The 21,092-nt window shown below is 38.6% G+C and overlaps 2 protein-coding genes across 17 annotated transcripts in view; one reads left to right on the forward strand and one right to left on the reverse strand.

Annotated features, from left to right (window-relative positions):
- The window catches only part of beta4GalT7 (beta-1,4-galactosyltransferase 7), a 74,916-nt gene extending 58,906 nt beyond the window's left edge, over positions 1-16,010 (forward strand). For 11 of the 12 annotated variants that reach the window (XM_076205294.1, XM_076205314.1, XM_076205320.1 and 8 more), the window contains 2 exons: positions 1,617-1,819; positions 6,300-16,010. In XM_076205294.1, coding sequence (XP_076061409.1) covers positions 1,617-1,805 — 189 coding nt within the window. In that variant the 3' untranslated portion in view covers positions 1,806-1,819; positions 6,300-16,010. Of the gene's footprint in view, positions 1-1,616; positions 1,823-6,299 lie in introns of all 12 variants that reach the window. The other variant, XM_076205279.1, reaches the window with a different exon arrangement.
- Positions 14,259-21,092, reverse strand: part of LOC143037121 (dual specificity protein phosphatase 10-like) — a 42,721-nt gene continuing 35,887 nt past the window's right edge. For 4 of the 5 annotated variants that reach the window (XM_076205247.1, XM_076205239.1, XM_076205255.1 and 1 more), the window contains exon 5: positions 14,259-16,681. In XM_076205247.1, coding sequence (XP_076061362.1) covers positions 16,386-16,681 — 296 coding nt within the window. In that variant the 3' untranslated portion in view covers positions 14,259-16,385. Of the gene's footprint in view, positions 16,682-19,798; positions 19,937-21,092 lie in introns of all 5 variants that reach the window. The other variant, XR_012967451.1, reaches the window with a different exon arrangement.

Below are 21,092 nucleotides of genomic sequence, written 5' to 3' on the forward strand. Positions count from 1 at the left end.
CAGAAGATATCAAGAGAGTGGTTAGGTGTTGTGTCATGTGTCAAGTGACTAGGAAGCCAAATGACACACCCAAGAAAGTACCCATGTGCCAAGTTCCTATCATTGAGGAACCTTTCAGTAGAATAATGATTGATTGTGTAGGACCTCTCCCAAAGACTAAGTCTGGGAAGTCCTTTCTCATTACCATAATTTGCCAATCCACACAGTATGCTGAAGTGATACCCCTTCCAAACATAAAGGCCAGGACAATCACCAAGCCCTTAATGTCTTATTTTAGTAAGATGGGTATGCCTCGGGAAGTACAAAGTGACAGAGGCACTAACTTTTTAAGTGGGATATTCAAAGGGGAAATGAAAAGAAACTCAAAAAGGACATTTATAGAAGAGACCTTAAAAAAAAAAACCAGTTTTCCACACAGAACGGTGGATGTCTGGAACAAACTGGATGAACCAATAGTGTGTGCAAAAACTGTACATGAATTTAAGAGCAAACTAGACACTGCGAGATACAAAGATGGGACATCACAAACATAGCTCCCCTTCTCGTAAGATACAACTAGGTAAATGCAACTTGTGGCTCATGACACCTACATAGGCGTCATAGTATTTGAGTGGCTAGACATGACAGTCGTGGTTGTGGTCATAAAGTCGATCATTTGTAAGTCACATAGATCATAAGTTGACCACTACTTGTATGAGCTCTGAGCTCTCATCCAGGAAGGTAATAGCTGTTGATCACAAGTCCAACATGTGATCCAAAACCATGGTGAATTACAGAAGACACAAGACACCTCATATTACATTGCCCCACACTAACAATATCCAGACAACAACAACAATACATCTTCCCTGAGTGACTTTATGGTCACTCCCACCCAAAGGCTTTCTGGTCTTCTGCAAGAGAGACCAGGGGCAACAAACTTACTGAATGTACTATGTTTAAAGTGTGTTTTTGCGTTGATGTGATTTTGGGTACATGTGTTGTTGTGTGATGGTTGCAGCTTAAGTTCTTTATGCATTGATTTGTGTCTGAAAGTGTTGTGCTTGCCCTGGTAGAACTAGGAATAGTATGTGTTGCATTCAATAGAAATACAAATATAGTTTGTAGGTTTTGTACATGTAGGGCATATGTATGGGCCTGGTTTAGTTTCTGTGTCACCAGCTAATATGGGGAGTGGGAAAGCAGCTGCTGGGGTATTGATCTTATGTGAAAGAAGAGGTATACCAGAGGGGGAGATAATTGGAATTGAGTGACAAGGGTACCAATTATGTGAAGTTCACTGGTATAGCCTCCTCTTCTGGTCTCACAGTGTACCCACAGGTAGGAACAGCATAGCAGGACCAATTTCATTTGAGTTGTCCATTAGTGTTTATTTAGTTTCTTCTGTTTTGTTGGAGAAGGATATGATGTTGTGTATTAATGTTATGAGTCCCACATTATTCTGTGTGTATCCAACAATTTTTTGTAAATTAAATGCTGTGGCTATTTGTAATTTTGCTCCTCATTGAAATATATATGTGATTGTTTTTACATGCTTGAAAACTATCATGAGCATTGTAGCTGCTTACATTGTTAATTTCCTTACATTATCTAATAACGAATTGGTATTCTTGCAGATTACAGTGGAAGGAGCAGAAGTAACTATCCTGAATGTGATATTAGAATGCAACCGTTCAATCACACCATGGTGTGACTGTACAGAGAATGTAGGAAACACACTTAAAGGCCAGAAAAAGCGAGAAAAAATGGATGATATCATTGTACCTAAGATTGACCGAAAGAAACATATAACACAGGATGGATAGCAGCACAAAATTATGTAGTTTGTATATATATGTATATGCATATTTGTATGTGTCTCTGTACATCTATATGTATTTGTATGTACATATATATGTGTGTGTGTTTATATAGTATATATATATATATATATATATATATATATATATATTATATATATATATATATATATATATATATATATATATATATATATATATATATACACACACACACACACACACACACACACACGTATACCAAAGGCTTTTTCCCCGTGAAAAGGGAGGTACCGTATATACTTGCATATAGATCGCACTTTTTTTAACTAAATATTTTGCCAAAATCAGGGGTGCAACCTATCCACTTGAAATTAATGAGGGACAGCAGTACTCTGTCTACGAAGTCGCAACAATTGGCGATTTCAACATAGTGTTTGCACAATATGCATCGAAAAGGTTTTCAAGCCTTATGTATGCATAAAATATATATATATATCAAAAGTTCCTACTGACGCGCTGCTTTAGACTGAACTATTGCTGCTAGAAAATCATATATCAATTAAAATAAAATTGTAAAATATTCTCTTTTCCAACTCTTTCGTATATACTGTTGTATAGTGTCTAGTTGGCAGTTAAATTCTATTGATTTTTTTTTGTCAAGTTGACTATAACTTTTTTACATAAGTGCATTTGTTTACGATTATAGTTTTAGAAATGCAATCGTTGTTTATGTAAGTTTGCATTATGCGCATAGGTAACAGTCGGACAGTCTACATGTGTTCTTATATTAACCTCTTCACTCCGGGGCACATCGCACGTCTGGCAGCATTAGCTGCCCGACGTGCGATGTTGCGTCATAATAATCGCATTATAAAAAATAAAGTCAGTGCTCAATTGTTCATTCTCTTTCACCCGTGAATTTTGATAACCATAGAAAATATGATGAAGCCAGTTTAGAGAGAATGGAGGTTACGTAGGTACGACTACAATGAATATAATCAAGACGCCGACGTCGGCATCATCGCATACCCACTTGCTCCTCATGATGCCTACGTAGGCATCACCGTATGGAAGTGGTTAAAGTTTTGTGAGTAAATGAGTAAAGTTTTGAAATAAAGGTAGATATCTAATGATTTTTATGTTTGAATGGGTCTTGTAAATTGCCAGATTATAGTGCAACCTATCCGCGGGTCAACCACAAATAACCACTTTGACAACCACAAACTAGTGGTGCGAACTATACGCGAGCATATACAGTAGCCCAAAAAACAACAAAGACATAAATATATATATGTGTGTGTGTGTGTGTGTGTGTATTTACTACCTAGTTGTATTATATGGGAAGGGGAGCTAAGCTTGTTGTGCCCGTCTTTGTATCTTGCAGCATCTAGTTTATTCTTAAATTTTTGTTTGGTGTTTGCACACACTATGTGTGTGTGTTTGTGTATACACACACACTGCCATAGTGAGCAGTCAGCTCTCATCTCATCCAGGAGGGTAATACTGTCAATCATGAGTCCGACACATGATTCAAGACTGTGGTGAATCTCACACATAGTAATCCCTCCCATATGAAATTAATTGGGTCACAGAATGTTCAGATTTAGGAAGTATTTGGATATGTGTGGTAAAAATCCATAAACCCACCCTCTCCTGTCCACTGTTCCACTCCAGTACAATTTTTTTTTTTTTTTCTGAAGTCATAAAAATGGAAAAGGATACATATAAATCATGTCATAATGGTGAGGTTTAGATATTGGAGATACTATATATATATATATATATATATATATATATATATATATATATATATAGACATATATATCAGAGCTGTGCACATTTCTAGGTGTCCCTCCTTGTTGTCCTGACTATATATGTGTCAGGACACCAAGGGATGCACCTAGGAACACGCCCAGCTCTGATATATGTATATATATATATATATATATATATATACACACACATATATCAGAGCTGGACATGTGTGTATGTTTGTGTGTGAATGTTTTAGAGGGATTACTTTGTTGAGCATGGTTGGAAAGGCATAGGGGACAATGTTAAATGAGAGAGGATTAGAAGAGGAACAGAGGGAGTAATTGGTAAGAAATAGTGTGAACCTTTATGGATTTGGAGAAAGTTTATGACATGGTAGACAAGAAGGCACTGTAGGAGGTATTGCAGATATATGGGATTGAGGGAAAGCTGTTACAGGAAATAATTTTTTTTTTCATAGTAGAGTATGTGTTAGGATTGGGTTGCACCATGGCTGTGTTATGTCACCATGGGTGTTCAGTGAGAGTGGGGTTGTATGGAAAGTTGATATAAGGATGATGGACAGAGGATTGGAGATAGTTAAAGACACTGGAGGAAAATGGGAGGTGAGTCAGTTGTTGTTTGCTGATTAGTAACAAAAGTTACTAAACCTCATTGCTCCTATTTTTTATGGTCTCACCAAGTTACATAAAGAAAGTTTCTCTTTGAAGCCAATTATCTCAAACTGGGGCTCCTATACAAGCAAATTTTCTAAATAGCTTGTAGACTTATTGTCACCTTTTATGGGAATTTTTTAGAATTCACACATGTAGATTTTATAATAGATTTTATTCCCAGATTGAAAAATGAAAATGTACAAAATGTCAGGATACTCAGTTTGGATATAGTGTCTCTGTTCACCAATATCAGTGTTGAGGATGTTTTGTCCTTTTTGAAACCCAAACTGCAGATCCTTAAAGACAAATTCCTACTTCCAGTTACCAAAAATTTCACCATAGTATATTTGTGTGTATCCTCCAGCATGTTTTTATTCTGCATTGATATTTACAGGCAAAAGTATGGTTGCATTATGGGTTTCAATTTTTTGCCCATTTTGGCCAAATTATGAATGGAATATTTCAAAATTATTACCAACCATCAAACCACCTGGGAAGTTTTGGTACTGGTATGTTGACATATTTTTAGTATGGAACAACAGGTGGAGGGTATTTAGGATTTTCTTTGATAAACTGAATCAGTTGACCCCTAAATTCAAACCAAATTGGAAAGAAAGTTCCCAGATTCCTGTTTTGTACATTTTAATAAAAAGAATTTGTGTTAGTATATTTTTAATGGTATTCAGGAATCCAACCCATCCATGTAGCTGCCTTAATTTTTTCTACCATCACCTATACAACATCAAAGAAGTGGTCTTTTTCCGAGGGCTTTTAGGATTTATTGACCCCAATTCTTGTCCCAAGATATTGACTTCATTAAATTCCAACTAACGAAGTTGGTTTACCTGGCCTGGTTCTTGGACAAAGCACTTAGCAAAGCCAAAGGCAGTCATTTTAAACCCCCATCTCCCACCATTCAACACTCCATTTAGAAGGACCTTATTAAAATCCCATTAATTAATGGTATTCAATCTTATGCCAATTTTCTTCCCAAGGAACATCTCAAACTTGTTTATAACTATCCTAACACCATGCATAACCAAAAAGTAAATGTTCATCAGAGATTAAGAGGGAACAACAATCTAGGAGTATATAGCGTAACCTGCCAAGATTATGATCTTGTGGACATGGACCACAGAGGAACACATTTGAGCACTAGAATGGTTGAACACAAGTGGTCCATTAATGCTGCAGTTGGCAACCATAATATATATTGTTTTCATCTTTTTCGTGCTTCTTTTGGATATATACAGATGAATTTAGACTATGGACTAAAGGAGGGACTACTGGTCTGTTGAAGCTGTTTGTCTGTAGGTTGCATGTGTTGAATGTAACGTAAATAAAGGGTCATACTAATTACCAACAATTACCATTAACTCCAATGATATTAATAGTTTTTAGTTGATATTAAGTGTGGTGTGAATGTGATAGACGAATGTACAGAATGTGTGAGATAAGAGGGAAACCATTAGGATTACGCATTTTGGGAGTAGGAATTAGTTGATAGGATTAGGAGTAAAAGTGAAAGTGAGCAGTTGCATTGACATGAAGGAAAGACGGATGTTTGACCTGGATTAAGGGTCATCTGTGGGGTCAGGAGGGAAATACTTGTTAATCAGAAATTAACCAGATATTAAAATTAGGTTGTTTTTTAATCAGGGCTAATTCACTGTTGTTCTTCTTGAAACCACAACTATATTTGAACTCTAGTTTGGCATTTCCCCTATCAGTCTGATAGTTTTGATTGTTGACATGTTGAAATACAGCTGAGCTATCTTGTGCATATTTAATTGACCACATGTGTTCAAACAATTTAGTGTTCAAATGTCCTCTGTGGCCTATTTACATAACATCACAATCTTGGCAGCATAAGCTATACTCCCGCATTATTGTTCCTCTTAATCTTTGATGAACATTTAGTGTTTGCTTATGCATGATGACTTTATGGCATTCAATCATTCCTGATTAAAATCCATAAATTCTTTCCCTCCTTACCTTTGCTATTAATTACATACTTTGTACCTTTCTATATTTTTTTATTCACCCACCCCCTCCTAGTTCTAAGGCTTTACATTTCTTTGTATTGAAGGGACCAGTGGTAGGCACCTGCATGTGGTGGTTCTGCAAGATGGACAACAAACTGCTCATTTTTAAACCCCATCAACTCCCTCACCTTCATCAGAAACTGCAGCCCTGAGGGGCTGACGCTGTTTCCAGACTGGGCCTGACTATCAACTCCAACTATATTTCATAGAGTCTCACAGCATTACTCATAGTTGGGCAATATATGAGCTCTGAGCTCTCATCTGGGAGGGTAATAGCTGTTGATCATGAGTCTGAAAGTTTCTTCCCAGAGAGATCCATGGGAGGTCATGAAGACTGTTGCCAGCCACTGTAGAGCTGCAGGTTTTCCATTTGATGAAATTTGAGGCAATGATTAAATTATATTAGTTATTCGTATTTAAATTATCTTTTACTATTCATGTTGATCCTCTTGTAGCAGTTAAATATATTCTTTTTCCACCATTATGATCTTGGCATCATCTGCAAATAAGTTTGCATAGGTACCTAATGCATTCATCATATTAATATACAGCAGGAAGATTACAGGTGCCAGAACTGAGCCTGGTGGCACTCCAGTTGTCACTCCTCTCCAGGTTGACTTTTCATTTTTCACTATTGTTCTTATTTGTCCATCCACATCAGGGTTGTTTCACTTACATGGTAACCCCCCTCCCTATCCCCTCATGTGGAAAATAGAGATGAGGAGAAATCCCCTTGGGCTGTCAAAATATCATCCATACACAACCATTCTTAATTTACTCCTATCCCCCAGCCTTCTCTCTTCTTTGCTCAACAGACATTCCTCTTTTGCTCAAAGCCCATTTCAGTCAATCCATCCATTTCATATTTGGTTATCCTCTCAAGTTCACTCCATCCACCTGTGTTTTCCACACCTCTTTTGCTAATCATTCTTCACTCATTTTTTCCAGGTGTCCAAAACATCCCAACAGTCTTATCTGCCAGTTCCCTTTACACCCTAGCTCTCCTCACATCACTTTTCACTCTGTCCAACCATGTAACCCCTACCATATTTCTCAGGTGCTCCATCTCAAGCAGATTTAAGCTTCTTTCTGCCTCTGTTAAATTGCAAATCTTTGCCTTATACACAATCACCTTTTCATATAATCTCTTTGCATCCATTTCCAGATACCTATTTTTCATGACACTTGTAGCACTAGGAGAAATATATATATATATAATATATATATATATATATATATGTATATATATATATATATATATGTATATATATATATATATATATCCCTTGAAAAGTCTTTTATGTATTTCAATGCACAACTCCTTTAAGGCCTATATTTTCCAACTTCTATATCAGTCTTTTGTGCAGTATTTTGTCAAACACCTATCAAATCCAGATATAAAACCACCATCCCTTTCATGCAGCATATAAGTCACACTCAAATAAAAATTTAGTAGATTGGTTGCACAAGACTTTTCTTTTCTGAACCCATATTGATTGTCAACAAAAATATCTTTCTCTTCCAAGTATTTCATCCACCTGTTTTTTACAATTTTATTTACACGTTTTGAATATTATACTGTTCAAGGGCATGGGTCTATAATTTGATGTTATCTCCATGTTTCTTTCTTTGAATATTGATACCATATTTGCAGGTTTCCAGTCCAGTAGATCCTTCCCTTCTTCCAGTGAACATGCTATTTGTTGATATACTTTATTCACTAGTTGTTCGAAACCCTTTTTCAAAATCTAGTTTGATATCCCACATGACCCTGAAGCTTTTCTCATTTGTAATTTTCCAAGTAATTTAATTGTATTACTTCCATTGTTATGTTGTTCATTACATGTACACCTTCTTCATTTTCTCTCACAAACTCCTCTGGTGTACCAACTGGAAGCTTTCGTTTCAGCTTGCATTTTTTGCATCATTATACCACCTTCAGCTTTCAACTTTGATATTCCTTCTCTGTCTTGTGTTGGTTGAATGGAAAATTTTGACAGTTTGCATGGTGTAGAGATTCTGAAGTCACTCCATCTCAAGCCCATGATGAAATAGACTGTGGCATTCTGAACCTTCTGATAGGAGTAGTTGTTTGTGAGGCATATCATCTGGCTCAATCCCAGGTACTGACAGAGTATTGGTCCAACCAGCACTAGGTAGAATTGATGTTCAGTGGGTAGTGTTGTGGCTTTGAAGTGTTGGAGTCCAGGTAAGGCTATCCATTGTGCTGCCATGCACATATGCATGGTCCTTCACTGGGATGTCTGTTGTTCATCTTAAGAGGAGTACTGTATTCATGATTGTTCTGATGGTTTTGCTGCAGTGAAAGTATTCAGCTTTACATTTCAACACATTGGTTTTGATGTGTCAATGTTGCTCCCATGTGTGCCCTGTCAAGTATATTCTGCATTGCCTACATGTCTAGCTCCCTCTACTGTTTTGTGTCTACTGTATTTACCTAATTGTAATATACAGTAAAAGGAGAAACATTTGTTGGGTCCCGTCCTTTACTGTCCAATTGCTCATACCTGGCCTCAAATTCATGTACAGTCCCAACTTAGTTTATATCCTTGATTTCCAATCATTATATTTAGATTTGAATTCATGTGTTGTTTCAGCTTGGGTTATATCACCTTCCAAGCTATTCCTAGTATTTATGTATCTATATGGAAAACTGTATTTCTTCACATCCTATAGGCATGTAGTCTTCCTTAATTTGTTTTCGTAATTAGTGTGGCTAGTGTCGTGTGCATATGAAAAGGTGAGGACCTGGTTGCACAGGTATGCTGGCTCTGGGAGATCATTCATGAACAGATTATAGTGAGTGTACAGATATAAGAGTGGGGGTACTGGACAGAGCCTTGAGGCACTCCAGCCTCAGGTAGAATAGGTTAGCCCTGCCACTTTACTCATATTGTCCTGTCATCAAGGGAAATACAGAACAACTGTGTGAATGGCAACTGTCTTTGGGTCCACTAAGTGACCATTGGAAAAAAAAAATTCACACCACTCTGGGTGAAAACCAAACTCAGTCTCTGAGAATAGTATTCATCTCTAGGTATCTGGTCAGATGACAGTAGAGAACATGCTTGAATGCTTCACTAAAATACTTTAGTAAAGAAATGGGACTTTAGGATAGGGGTTTGCATACAATAATAGTGTGGGAGGTCCTGAAGAGTAAGCTATTGTGTAATATTGTCATGTGTACAATTGTTATCTGACATGTGTTGAATAGATATGCATCAATGCCTGAAGTGCCAGGAAACTTAATTGTACTTTTTATATTGTACTACCGAAATAAACACCACGTGAGGATGGAGCCTTTATTATTAATGTTTTGCTTGTTACAGCTTTTCCAAGTACATAGTTGCAATACAGATCAATGTCTGGAACAGGCTAAACAGTGAAACAGTAAATGCCAGAACTATACACGAGTTTAAAACTAAACTGGACATGGAGAGATATGAAAACGGGTCACAACGAGCATAGCTCCCATCTCGTAAAATACAACTAGGTAAATACATGACAGATTAAATAAGAAGAACTGAGGGAATGGGGGAAGGGAGGGAGGTAGGGGGAGGGGGGTCACTGAATATTAGGAAAGGTTAAGGAGAAGGTGGACCAAATGTCTGGGAACAGGAAAAGTTAAGGATAAGATGGAACAATTGGCTGGGTGAAGGACATTAGCTCATGAGGAACAAAAGGAAGAAAATAAGAAGGGTGGGCAAATGTCTGCTGGGGGGGGATTTTGGAGGGCAACTAGGGAAAGCTTAATATTTTGTGGATATTGGGTATTAAAGGCATTAGGTAGGACGAGATATTGAACATGCCCCTGTTTTGTTCAATTGTGTTCGTTCCTCATATGATGGCTGCTTCCAAACATTTTCTACAGATCTTATCAGGTTCATGTACTAAAAGTTCTGCATTTTCCTAGTCCACCAAGTGGTTGCTACTGCTCCTGTGTGCAACACATGAGTTGGTAGTGACATCATGGTGAACATTATATTGGTATCCTCATATCTGGGTATTTAGATTGTGTTATATTTCTCCAGTGTAGGATTTTTCACATCCTGAGGATGGAACCCATTAAACACCAGCTTTATTGTTCAGAGTTTTGCTGAGTTTATTTTCATCATTGTGATGTCTCTAATTGTCCTAATGGTCTGGCACACTACTTCCAAGTTGGTGGTTTTTGGAATACAGGTCAGGTTGGTGGTGACGTCACTGGTTGGTAACATGAAACGTTTGACTGTCCCGCCCTGCTGCCTACGGCCCTCCAGAATCTTAATGGCCTATTTTCTGCATCCATCTACAAGGAAGTCTGGAAATTTGAATTTTAAAAAAAGTTTCCCTGATATACCAGCACTTTTCTTCTTAGGTGTTCTTCACTGCATATTCTGAGTGCCCTTAAGAAGAAGCCTATCAATACTCCTTTCTTGACTCTGGTGTTATGGTAGGAGTAGAAATAAAATCATTTTTGTTAGTGGATTTTCTGTATACTCTAAATATCAGCTTGTTACCATATTTTGATGTGTGTGTCTAAGAAAGGAAGGGAATCATTAATTTCTTCTTCAAGGGAAAACTGAATGGTGGGCTCTACCTTGTTGAGTGCAGTCCTTGCCAATGTGTTTATGGAATTTTTAGAAGCAGGACCTTTTGCTGACATCGTTTCTGAGCATGTGACCTGGCTGCGCAGTGTAGATATCCTACTCATCACACCCAGGTGATTCAAACTGCATTGAAGAAGATAGAGCCTACCATTCATTTTCCCCTAGAAGAAACTAACAATTCCCTACCTTTCTTAGACACATACATATCAAAACATGATAACCAGCTGAAATTTAAAGTACAGACGCTCCTCTACTTACGTTCATTCATTTTACGTTTGAACCGACGGTAAAAAAAAAATTGTAAAAAAAATTTTTTTGAGTGAATTTTTTAGTTTACCGCGCTCTCCGTAGTTCAAACGATACTTGCGCACGACACTGCGTCCATTGTTTACATTGCGCAGACGACAAACTGAAAATGCCTTGCCTCCTCCTCCTCCCCCACCATCTCAATTTATGTTGCTTGAATTTAATCTATTTGAAATTAATGTTATTATTTTACAATGTTATGTGTTTAATTAATGATTTAGGGGTGTTTTATAAGATACGGTAATAGAATTTACCGATGTATAGTACAGTAACAACTTACGTTCATTTTCAACTTACGTTCGGCCTTTCGGAACGTAACTAAAACGTAAGTTGAGGAGCGTCTGTATACAGGAAACCTACCAACAAAAATTATTTAATTCATTTCTACTCCCTCCATGACATTAGGGCACTCAGAATATACGGTGAAGAATACTTAGAAGAAGAGTGCTGGTATAATCAGGGAAAAAAAAAATTAAATAAAAATTTCCAGACTTCCTTGTAGATAGATGCAGAAAACAGGCCATTAAGATTCTGGGAGGCTGTAGGCAGCAGGGCAGGACAGTCAAACATTTCATGTTACCAATCAGTGACGTCACCACCAACCTGACCCGTATTCTAAAAACCACCAACTTTGTAGTGTGCCAGTAGGACATTTAAAGACACCACAAGGATGAAAATAAACATCGACAAAGTGCCGAACAATAAAGCTGGCATTTATTGGGTTCTGTGCTTGGGATGTGAAAAATCCTACACTGGGGAAACATCATGCGATCTAAAAACATGGATACAAGAACACTGATACGATGTCTACCATGCTATCACCACCAATGCATGTGTTGCACACAGGAACAGTAGCAACCACTTGATGGACTGGGAAAATGCAGAACTTCTAGTACATGAACCCGACAAGATCCGTAGAAAATGTTTGGAAGCAGCCATCATACAAGGAACCAACACAATTGAACAAAACAGGGGCATGTTCAATATCTCACCCCACCTAATTCCTTTAATACCCATTGTCCACAAAATAGTTAAACTATCCCTAGTTGCCTTCCAAACCCCTCCCCCAGTAAACATTTGCCTACCCTTCTTATTTTCTTCTTCCTTTTGTTCCTTGGTTGTGAGCTAAGGGGTGAGCTAATGTCCTTCACCATGCTAATCGTTCCATCTTATCCTTAACCTTTCCCAGACATTTGGTCCACCTTCTCCTTAACATTTCCTAATATTCAGTGACCCCCTCCGCTCATTCCCCCAGTTCTACTTATTGTGCTAATTATGGCTCCATCCTCACTAGGTATTTATTTTGGTAGACTTGTTAGCAACTGCCACTTTCATACTTTTTACATCATCTGTTTTAACTGTATGGCCAAACACTTGTTTCTTGAGTGCTTTCACTTCATTTTGTCTTAACCATAGCATCCATTACGTATTCATGGCTGCCTTTGTCATCTTTGGTAGATTTAAATAACCTAGATCAATTATAAATTTTCTGTAATAATTATTTTGTTACTGTCTGCTGTAAATAAAAGAGGTGTGGAAGGCAGAGGTGGAGGGAGGGAATTTGAGGGGACGACCAAGGATGAGATGGATGGATGGGGCAAAAGGGATGTTGAGGAAGAGGGGAATGTCTTTTGAGCAAGGAAGGGAGGTGGGAGATAGGGTTAAGTGAAGAATGGATGTGTATAGATAATACTGTGAATCAAGGAAGGGAGGGGGTGGGAAATTAGTAAGTGGTTATGTATGGATGATATTTTGACGCAGCCCAAAGGGACTTCTCCCAGTCTTCTCTTTTTCTGCATGAGTGAATGTAGAGGGTCGCCTTACTATGGGTATGCTGTGTCTTGCTACATTGTTTCCGACTCGGGGCAGTGGGCAGGATACAGGGATGACCCATCATCCATGAGGAGCTAAGATGAGAGGGAAGGGTGATGAATGGGAATGGAATGGATGGGAATGGATGCTACCTCACTTATAAAAGGAAAAAAAAAATTGATAGTTTGTTGTTAGTAACATGTTCACTATTTTCTTCTTCCTCTTTGGCCACGAGTTTTAAATTACATTCCAGCTTTTTACTTACCTTCTACGTGTATTGCTTTCCTTGTATTTTCAATTTAAATATACTAATACATTGCTTGTCCTAGATTGGGAACCCATTTTTCTATTTCAACCTCATTATTTTGATTATGTTGTTTTCCTCGAGTTAGTTTGTGCATCTCCTTTCTCCAACAGTAACATGTATGTCTTGTGCACATGCACATGTATATTCTTTAGATAGCACATGCTTTCACTCTAGATTATCCATTGTGAGCATATGTATAGAAATGGTAGTTTACAATGTTTGAGACAGGGAAGACAACTACCAAAGACCAGCCCTTTGTACCTTGAAGTATATAGGTGCTCAGAAAGTTATGTTTTCTAGTCTTAAGATACTGCCATGCACTATTACGTAGTCCTTCATATACTTGAGATTCACTGCATTTCATTCAGCATGTAGTTGAGATTATTACCATCTCACAAGATCATACGAATTCTATTCTCATGAAGAAACTATATGCCCTTGGCTAAGATCATGAATACTGCCATTTTCATTGAGGTTTCATGTAAGTCAGGGTCATCACATATTTCATTTTCTTCAAGGTAACATGACAGCATTAGAATATTTGCATTTTGTATGAATAGGTCTTCCCCTTACAAGAGGAAAAGGGCCTTTTGGTGTATGTAATACACATTTGTAAAGCAATAAATATTCACATAAATGGAATGTTATTTTATTTAGTGGCAATTAAAATCGTAGGACAAGGATTGATGTAATCCTTGGTACTATGTTTGAACCCATGTTTTTCTCATTGTTTTACATTTATCCAATTTTTATATATGTCTAGTATTAAACAAAATCTTATCACATTGTAAATTCCATAAAATTGTAGTATTAAATTTTATTCTATTTGTTGAAATTTAGTTTTTGTGTAACTGGATTATGGCATTAAATTGTTCATCTCAACTCTCTTGTCATTGCCTAGAAATGAACTTTTTATCCTGTAGGTTTCAATGAATTCTTGCAATAGTTGTGGATAAAAAAACAACCTCTTGTTGACTCTTCAACATGTTTACCTCAGATATGGGAAATCTTCCCCACATAGCATATAAATACAATACTAAACAATAAATACATTAAATCTCCTTCAAATCAAATTCATAATAGTACAAAGAGATTCTAATGAAACTTAGACAATTGTAAACATTAGGACTAGACTTTTTTTCCATTTTTAGCTAACATAGAATATTGGAATAGAAAAACTCAAAGAAGGGACACTTGATGCTATCCAACTCGTGTCTTTGTTTGTTTTTGTAGTATGCCAAAAGTAACCTTGTATTATGTAAACATTTTCATACATAACTAACAATCACTTACAATCATTCTCATGGTCACCCTGCAATATGTTTTATGATCATTTTGCAACCCAACTGTTTCAAAGTTAGTTTATGCCTGTCACACTACCAGAACAACCCCCCACCTTCACTTTTAAGAGATCCTAGGGCTTTTGATGTGTTCTCTTCTAACTAGGCGTGGTCCACCTTCACCCAGACATGCCTTGGCATGTCTGGGTGGATGCACAGAAGGCTTTGGTCAGGGTATAGAGTGTATGTAATAAAAAGGTACTTGACTGGCTTTGTGTGGGTTCTCCATATAAGGCATCAGGCATACAAAGCCTTGCTTCCAATACAGTAAGTCCTCCTTCTACGGTAATTCTTTATCCGGTAAATTCACAGTTACGGTACTTGGTAATTACTACCCTCAATTCTATTTACGGCAAGAAAAATTCACAGATACGGTATCCGCTCGTGTTTTGAAGAGGAAAGAGCAGGGAGAAGGAACGTCTGCCATATCCTATTATTACATGTTATAATGGGTTCGGTATATGGTAATTTCATTTTCGGTAGGGTTTTCAGGAACGCATACGTACCGTATAACAAGGACTTACTGTACTATTTTTTGGTGTTTGCCCTAGGATTTGAAGCTGGGTCTTGCATGTGAATCATATAATCACTGACCTATCCAGGACTAAGGTGTCTCAAGGAGTCCTTGCATATTAACAGGTGACCTTGGAACAAGTCAACAGAGTTAAAACATGTGGAAAACCACACCAGCAGACAAATGTAGTCCATGCAGATGTAAACAAGGCTGTTTTGGTTTAAGGTAATCCACTGGCCCTGAAGAATTGAAGGCATCTCTGGTCTAGCTGGCCCCGAAGGGCATCCTTTGACATGATGCAGTCTGGTCCTCATTTACAAGTCTCTACACACAGTCATATTCTCACACTGGAATGGCTCATGGCAGCAATTTCAACCTCCCTAAACTTTATGGATACATTTCTACAAACTAGACTTGCACATGATGAACAAGTTAATTTCACCTCTATCTACATTTTCATTTCAGCTGCAAAATTCCCCAAGGCTACAACTTTCTAAGAAACCCGAGTGAAAGCAGCACATGGCCTTATAGTCCAATTTCAACAGAACACAATTTATGAACTGGACCTTCGATATAAACCCGTTATTAATAATACTGAATTCCCTTCAGTCTATGACAAGCAAAAGATAAAGAACTATCTTGCTCCAGGTGTTGCAGTGTTGACCTCAAGGTCTGCCCACACAGATTCCTCTTCCTAAAAGACATACAGGCACTACTTCTCAGGCATACCTGAGACAAATATCTTCCAAGATGAGATTTATCTGTGTATTTATATGGACTTCAGGCAAAACATTCTTGTGCTTTACTCGTTTCCTAAAATGCACATCTAACACAGAACCAACCAAGTGTGCACACACATGCATGCACACACACACACACACACACACACACACACACACACATCTCAACATTTAAGACTCTGACTTGGACTCTAAACTTGGAAGGAGGTCAGGCCTAGAAATGTCCACATGCTGTCGTTTGGCTTTGTGTAGGACTATGTTCCTATCATCCAGCACCTCAAATGTAGGACTGTAAAGACAGTCCACACATCTCTTGCCTAATGCTTCTTGTATTAAAGTCCTTGGTATTCTGGGAAGGTCCAAAATTTCTCTAGTACTTGTGTCAAAGGTCCCATCTTCCGTTAAGGAACTTTTACTACCCTTGCTTTGTCCTTCACCACTGACTTCACAGTGTTGCAACTCCTTAGCTCTAGCAATTTTCCCCTTATGCTTTTCTAACTGTCATACTTGACAAGCACTTGGGACTTTATTAGATCCTTCTTGCCACTTGCATTGATGGCACGGTTTACACTCTGGTTCCCTTTTGCTGGCTTTCAAACTTGATTCAAACTCGACCAGCTGCCCCATGAAGTTGAGATTTGGTGATATGATAGGTCGACGTGCTTTGACCCATTTGTAAGCATCTACCATGTACATGTGGGTGTGCTGCATCAGGTACGCAATAACAATGGTGGGTGAGCGTGACACCCCAGCCTGACAGTGTACAAGGACATTGTGGCTGGCACTCCGTGCATCATCTGTAAGAGAGAAAAAAAAAAAGGGTTAGGGTCACTGGTAACAATCTACAATTACTGTAAAACAAGTTTTCTTGTAAATAACATTACAAGCAATATCATACAAGCTTCCATAAAGTGCAAAGGAAAACCAATAGATGTCAAATGGTCATTTGCATGATCCCCAGTCATTGGGAGAGAAGTGGGGTGTGTGTCAAGACACATCTTCAGCCAGCAGCACATCAGAAGCCACTACAAATAACCAGTATAAATTCATGACAACCAATTCTCAAGTCACGTACTTCCAGGGGTAATGCACTATTTTCTATGGGACCAAATCTTTTGTAAACAATGATACATGGATTCAGATATTTGTCTTATGAAGAGTGGCTTAGGCACCTTAACTTACTCTGGAAAGACGCAGAGTGAGGGGTGATCTAATAGAAGTGTTCAAGTGGATCAAAGGCTTTAACAAGGGTGATACAAACAAGGTCATCATATTAAAACAACAGGAAAGGACTCACAGTAATGGATTTAAACTGGACAAATTTAGATTTAAGAAGGAAATAGGCAAGAATTGGTTTACTAATAGGGTGGTCAACAAATGGAATAGACTTAGTAACCATGTAGTGAGCGCTGAAAATATTAGTTATTTTAAGAAATGGTTCGATAACTTTATGGATGGAGATGACATTGGTGATGGATATGGAGCACTTTCTCATGGTTAGCGCAATGCTATTTCATATTCATGTTCATGACGGGGAGGAGGAGGTGGGGAGATTCGTTCCAATTGCATTGTCTTGAATTCTTTATATAAACAGAATAGCATAAATCAGCCTGGTGGTGGTCGCAAACGGGTCGTAAGCTTGGAGTGACTGCCCTTCAGTTTGCGCCCGTGCGCGTGCCCACAACCTAGTACTGTATAATATACACAACACGTCCTGATTTTCGAAGGCCCTTGTGTTGTGATTTGGGATTATCCGTAGGCCCTCCTTTGCTGTTGTTGTTGTTTTTGTCCCTGTCCACGACTTAGCATCTGTACGATGCGAGTGTCGGGAGAGGCGAAGTGATGGCTAATCCTAGTTGACAGTTTTTTATCAATCGCCACCCCCACTCGCATATACTTGGCCATCTTGGCTGCACCACTATAATCTTCATGACACCACCAACCAGGTGGCATCATGTTTGTCACCGTCACCAACACAACATTCAACCACCGCCTTTACCACCATCACCACTATACCTACCACAAAACAATCAACCGCTTATTTCCTTTACCACGTATCAACCCACGCATTCATCCACCGCGTATCAACCGCCACCAGTACTACAATCACGCCCCTCCTCTCCTCTGCCACCGCCACACATCATTTAGCTGCTAAGTACGACCGATTTGCTTCAAATAATCGATACAACTATTCCTGTCCACATGTACCCAGCCAGCTGCGAGGGCACCATTGCCCTCATAAACATGAAATGGACAGTTCATACATCGCTGACGGTATTCATGGGCGGCATGACTTTTGGAACCTTATCCAGTCCTCTTCTTTCTTCAGCCCGAGACTGGATTTTTGCGAGGCGTATTCTATCTACCGGAAGTCTGTAGACCCTCCTTTGTCTTAATTTCCATAGCTTACATTACTCGTACATCATGGGGTAAGCAGTGCTCAAGTACTTTCCACGAGTCGTCGAGAAATTCCAAGTGAATATCTTTGGTAGTGTGGCAATGAATTCCCCTCTCCCTTTACCGGATGAATCCATGGCTGCGATGACGTCATTGCGAAGATATGGGGAGGGGAACAGAGGTCGCGTGCCCGAGGTTTTGCGATTAATAGTGAACTCTACTTGTACCCTAAAGGTAGGGTTGCCAACCGTCCTTTATTTCAGAGGACAGTACTTTATTCAGCTCTATTTGTCCTTGTCCTTTATTGAGATTTGAAATGACACTATTTGTCCTTTATTTTGAAATCGTTTTGACTGATAGTTCAATTTCCTGCTCTCAAGATGTGATGATTGCAAAAGTGTTTACTTCTTGTAGGACTGCAGACTGTCAACTCACCATTCTGCACAATACCAGATGCACAGAGCGGCAGACCACAGACCAGGGTGTAAAATTAGCCTCATTTTTCCATTAAAAAAAAAGGCACTCATTTTGGGAAAACCAGAAAATCATAAACTATGTTATTAAATATGAGAACCACTACCAAGAAAAAAAGAAAAGAAAAACAATAGAGAAAGAAAGGAGGTGCTGTTGGACGTTTTGGAAAGGCAATACTGCCTATTAACTGAACTCACGAACCAAAACAAATATGGCCTATTATACAACAATGTAATGATGAGACCCTTCACAAAATCGAGGCATAATTTGATATGTTATTGTTCAGAAGAACAGTGAAATCTGTGTGAGAAAACTTGTAGTGCCAATATTTCATGTTATAAACATATATTTGGAAAAACAGAATAGATTTCAAAGAAATTCAACATTCAGCAAATTATCAAACCTAAGCTTCGTAGGCCATTCATTTCCCAAAGTTTCAGAAATTTGTAGTAAAACATTTGAAGCTAGAAGGAAAGTTTAAATTAAAGATGGATGAAATTTTCGATGAAGTAGTATTAATTCAAAGAAACTTCGACACTAGCAAAAGCTCTGGACTCATCATAAGCTCAAAAACAACAACCAGAAAGTGGTACTTTATTTCTATGGACTTTAAATGTATCAATGTTTTCAAATTAGTTTCTTTAGTACCATCAATTCCTGGAACATCATCTTATTGTGAGAGAGTTTTTAGTTTAATGTCATCTAAATGGTGAAATGAAAGGAACTGATGCTATGTTGAATCAATTAAGAATGAACCTTTCATACATTTTAACATAATATATAGTTGTTTGGAATTTGCTAAAAACAGCAAAGATGATACAAGTTTTCTGAAGGCAGCGAAAAGCCAGGGCAAATATAGTTTTAAAGATTAGAATCCTTTGATAATAAATGGCTTCTCTTGTTTTTGTATTTTCATTTAGGTAAGAGAAATGTAATTTTGGGCTGCATTTAATATTGGCATCTATCATGATCTATAGCCACTTAAATCAATATCAATAGTTTTTATGTCCTTCATTGTAGCTTAACAGAGTTGGCAACCCTACCTAAAGGCATCTTCAACGCATTGGGTAGCACAATCTTCATGACGCAGTGGGCAGGAAACCAAGAGGAATCCTACAGCGGCAGGAAACTGGTGATGATTTTATCTAAAATTACGGTTGAGACGCTGATCTTGCAGTAGACTAGAAATAGCAGTGAAAACATACAACAGGCAATAGTAACAACAGTGATGATGCCAGCGGCAAAGGAGAATCGAAACTAAGCCCTCTTCTCGCCCTGTGGGGTTTCCTCCCTTCCCTCCCTCTCGCCTTCACTAGGTTTCCATACAAGTCCATTCATATCTGAAGGGTTCGTAGTGAGTCACCCATACATTCTCTCATAGCCTTCTTCCCCTCCCTCGTGTCTTCTCCCTCAACCCCCCCTCTTCTCCCTTTCTATCTCGATCACAGCCACCCCTTGCCCTGTGTATGAGTCACCCTGGAATGAACAATGGAGAGCGATAATGTTATTGACAATCTGGGCGCCATGGAGGAATACGCTCATTAGAATAATGACTAGGATGGTCTCCCAACCTAACTCGCTGTTTCAGTTGTTGTGGAAAAGGGATCTAATGACCCTCTCCAGTCCTATATATTCTTGTTCTTAGCTGATGTGTACTCAGGATGAACAACCACCACCCCCTGCCATTACGAGTTTAAGAGACTTCGATTTGCTTCTTTCCAACAATCGCACCGGAGTTGCCTTTCCTATTATTCTAGTCATCGCTAAACTTTCATTCCTCTCCGTTGCAGTTCTTCTGTTGTGAAAGGGCTGAAACATATCTGTTACCCATTCTAGACGATGTATCACTTGTTTGAGCCTGGTTACCGTCAGTTTATAATATTCATTTCCGTGGCATAGGAGGGACCGGATGAGGGAAGGTGGCATTTCACATGCAACATCATCGCACTTCGGAAATTGTATTGCAGTAACTCCGTTTCCTATGAATATAGGTTCCACACTTCTAGATGTTTATTGTTTTCCTCACCTTCCCTCCGAGGGAATAAATTTTGCACTCTTTTCTTAACTTAGTTACACGCAAGCACCACACTTCGGTGGCGTGGGGTGGGGGTGGGGGAACGGCTGCCTCGTTTGCACCGACATGACGTCGGGTCGCATTTGGTCGAGTCATTGGAAGAGGCAAGTGAGAGCTGGAAGGGGATGCCTGTCTAGGCCAGGATCAGAAGCACAAAAGGATAATTTACAATTCAACCTGTACTACCATTCGTTTTGTAAACTCGCATTTTAGCTCTTGCAATCCACTCACTGTCGCATAATTATCATCCAATTCTCTTCCGT

The sequence above is a fragment of the Oratosquilla oratoria genome, chromosome 2 (assembly GCF_046742065.1).
Source record: "Oratosquilla oratoria isolate Oo_2021 chromosome 2, ASM4674206v1, whole genome shotgun sequence".
In the NCBI taxonomy this organism is placed as follows: Eukaryota; Metazoa; Arthropoda; class Malacostraca; order Stomatopoda; family Squillidae; genus Oratosquilla; species Oratosquilla oratoria.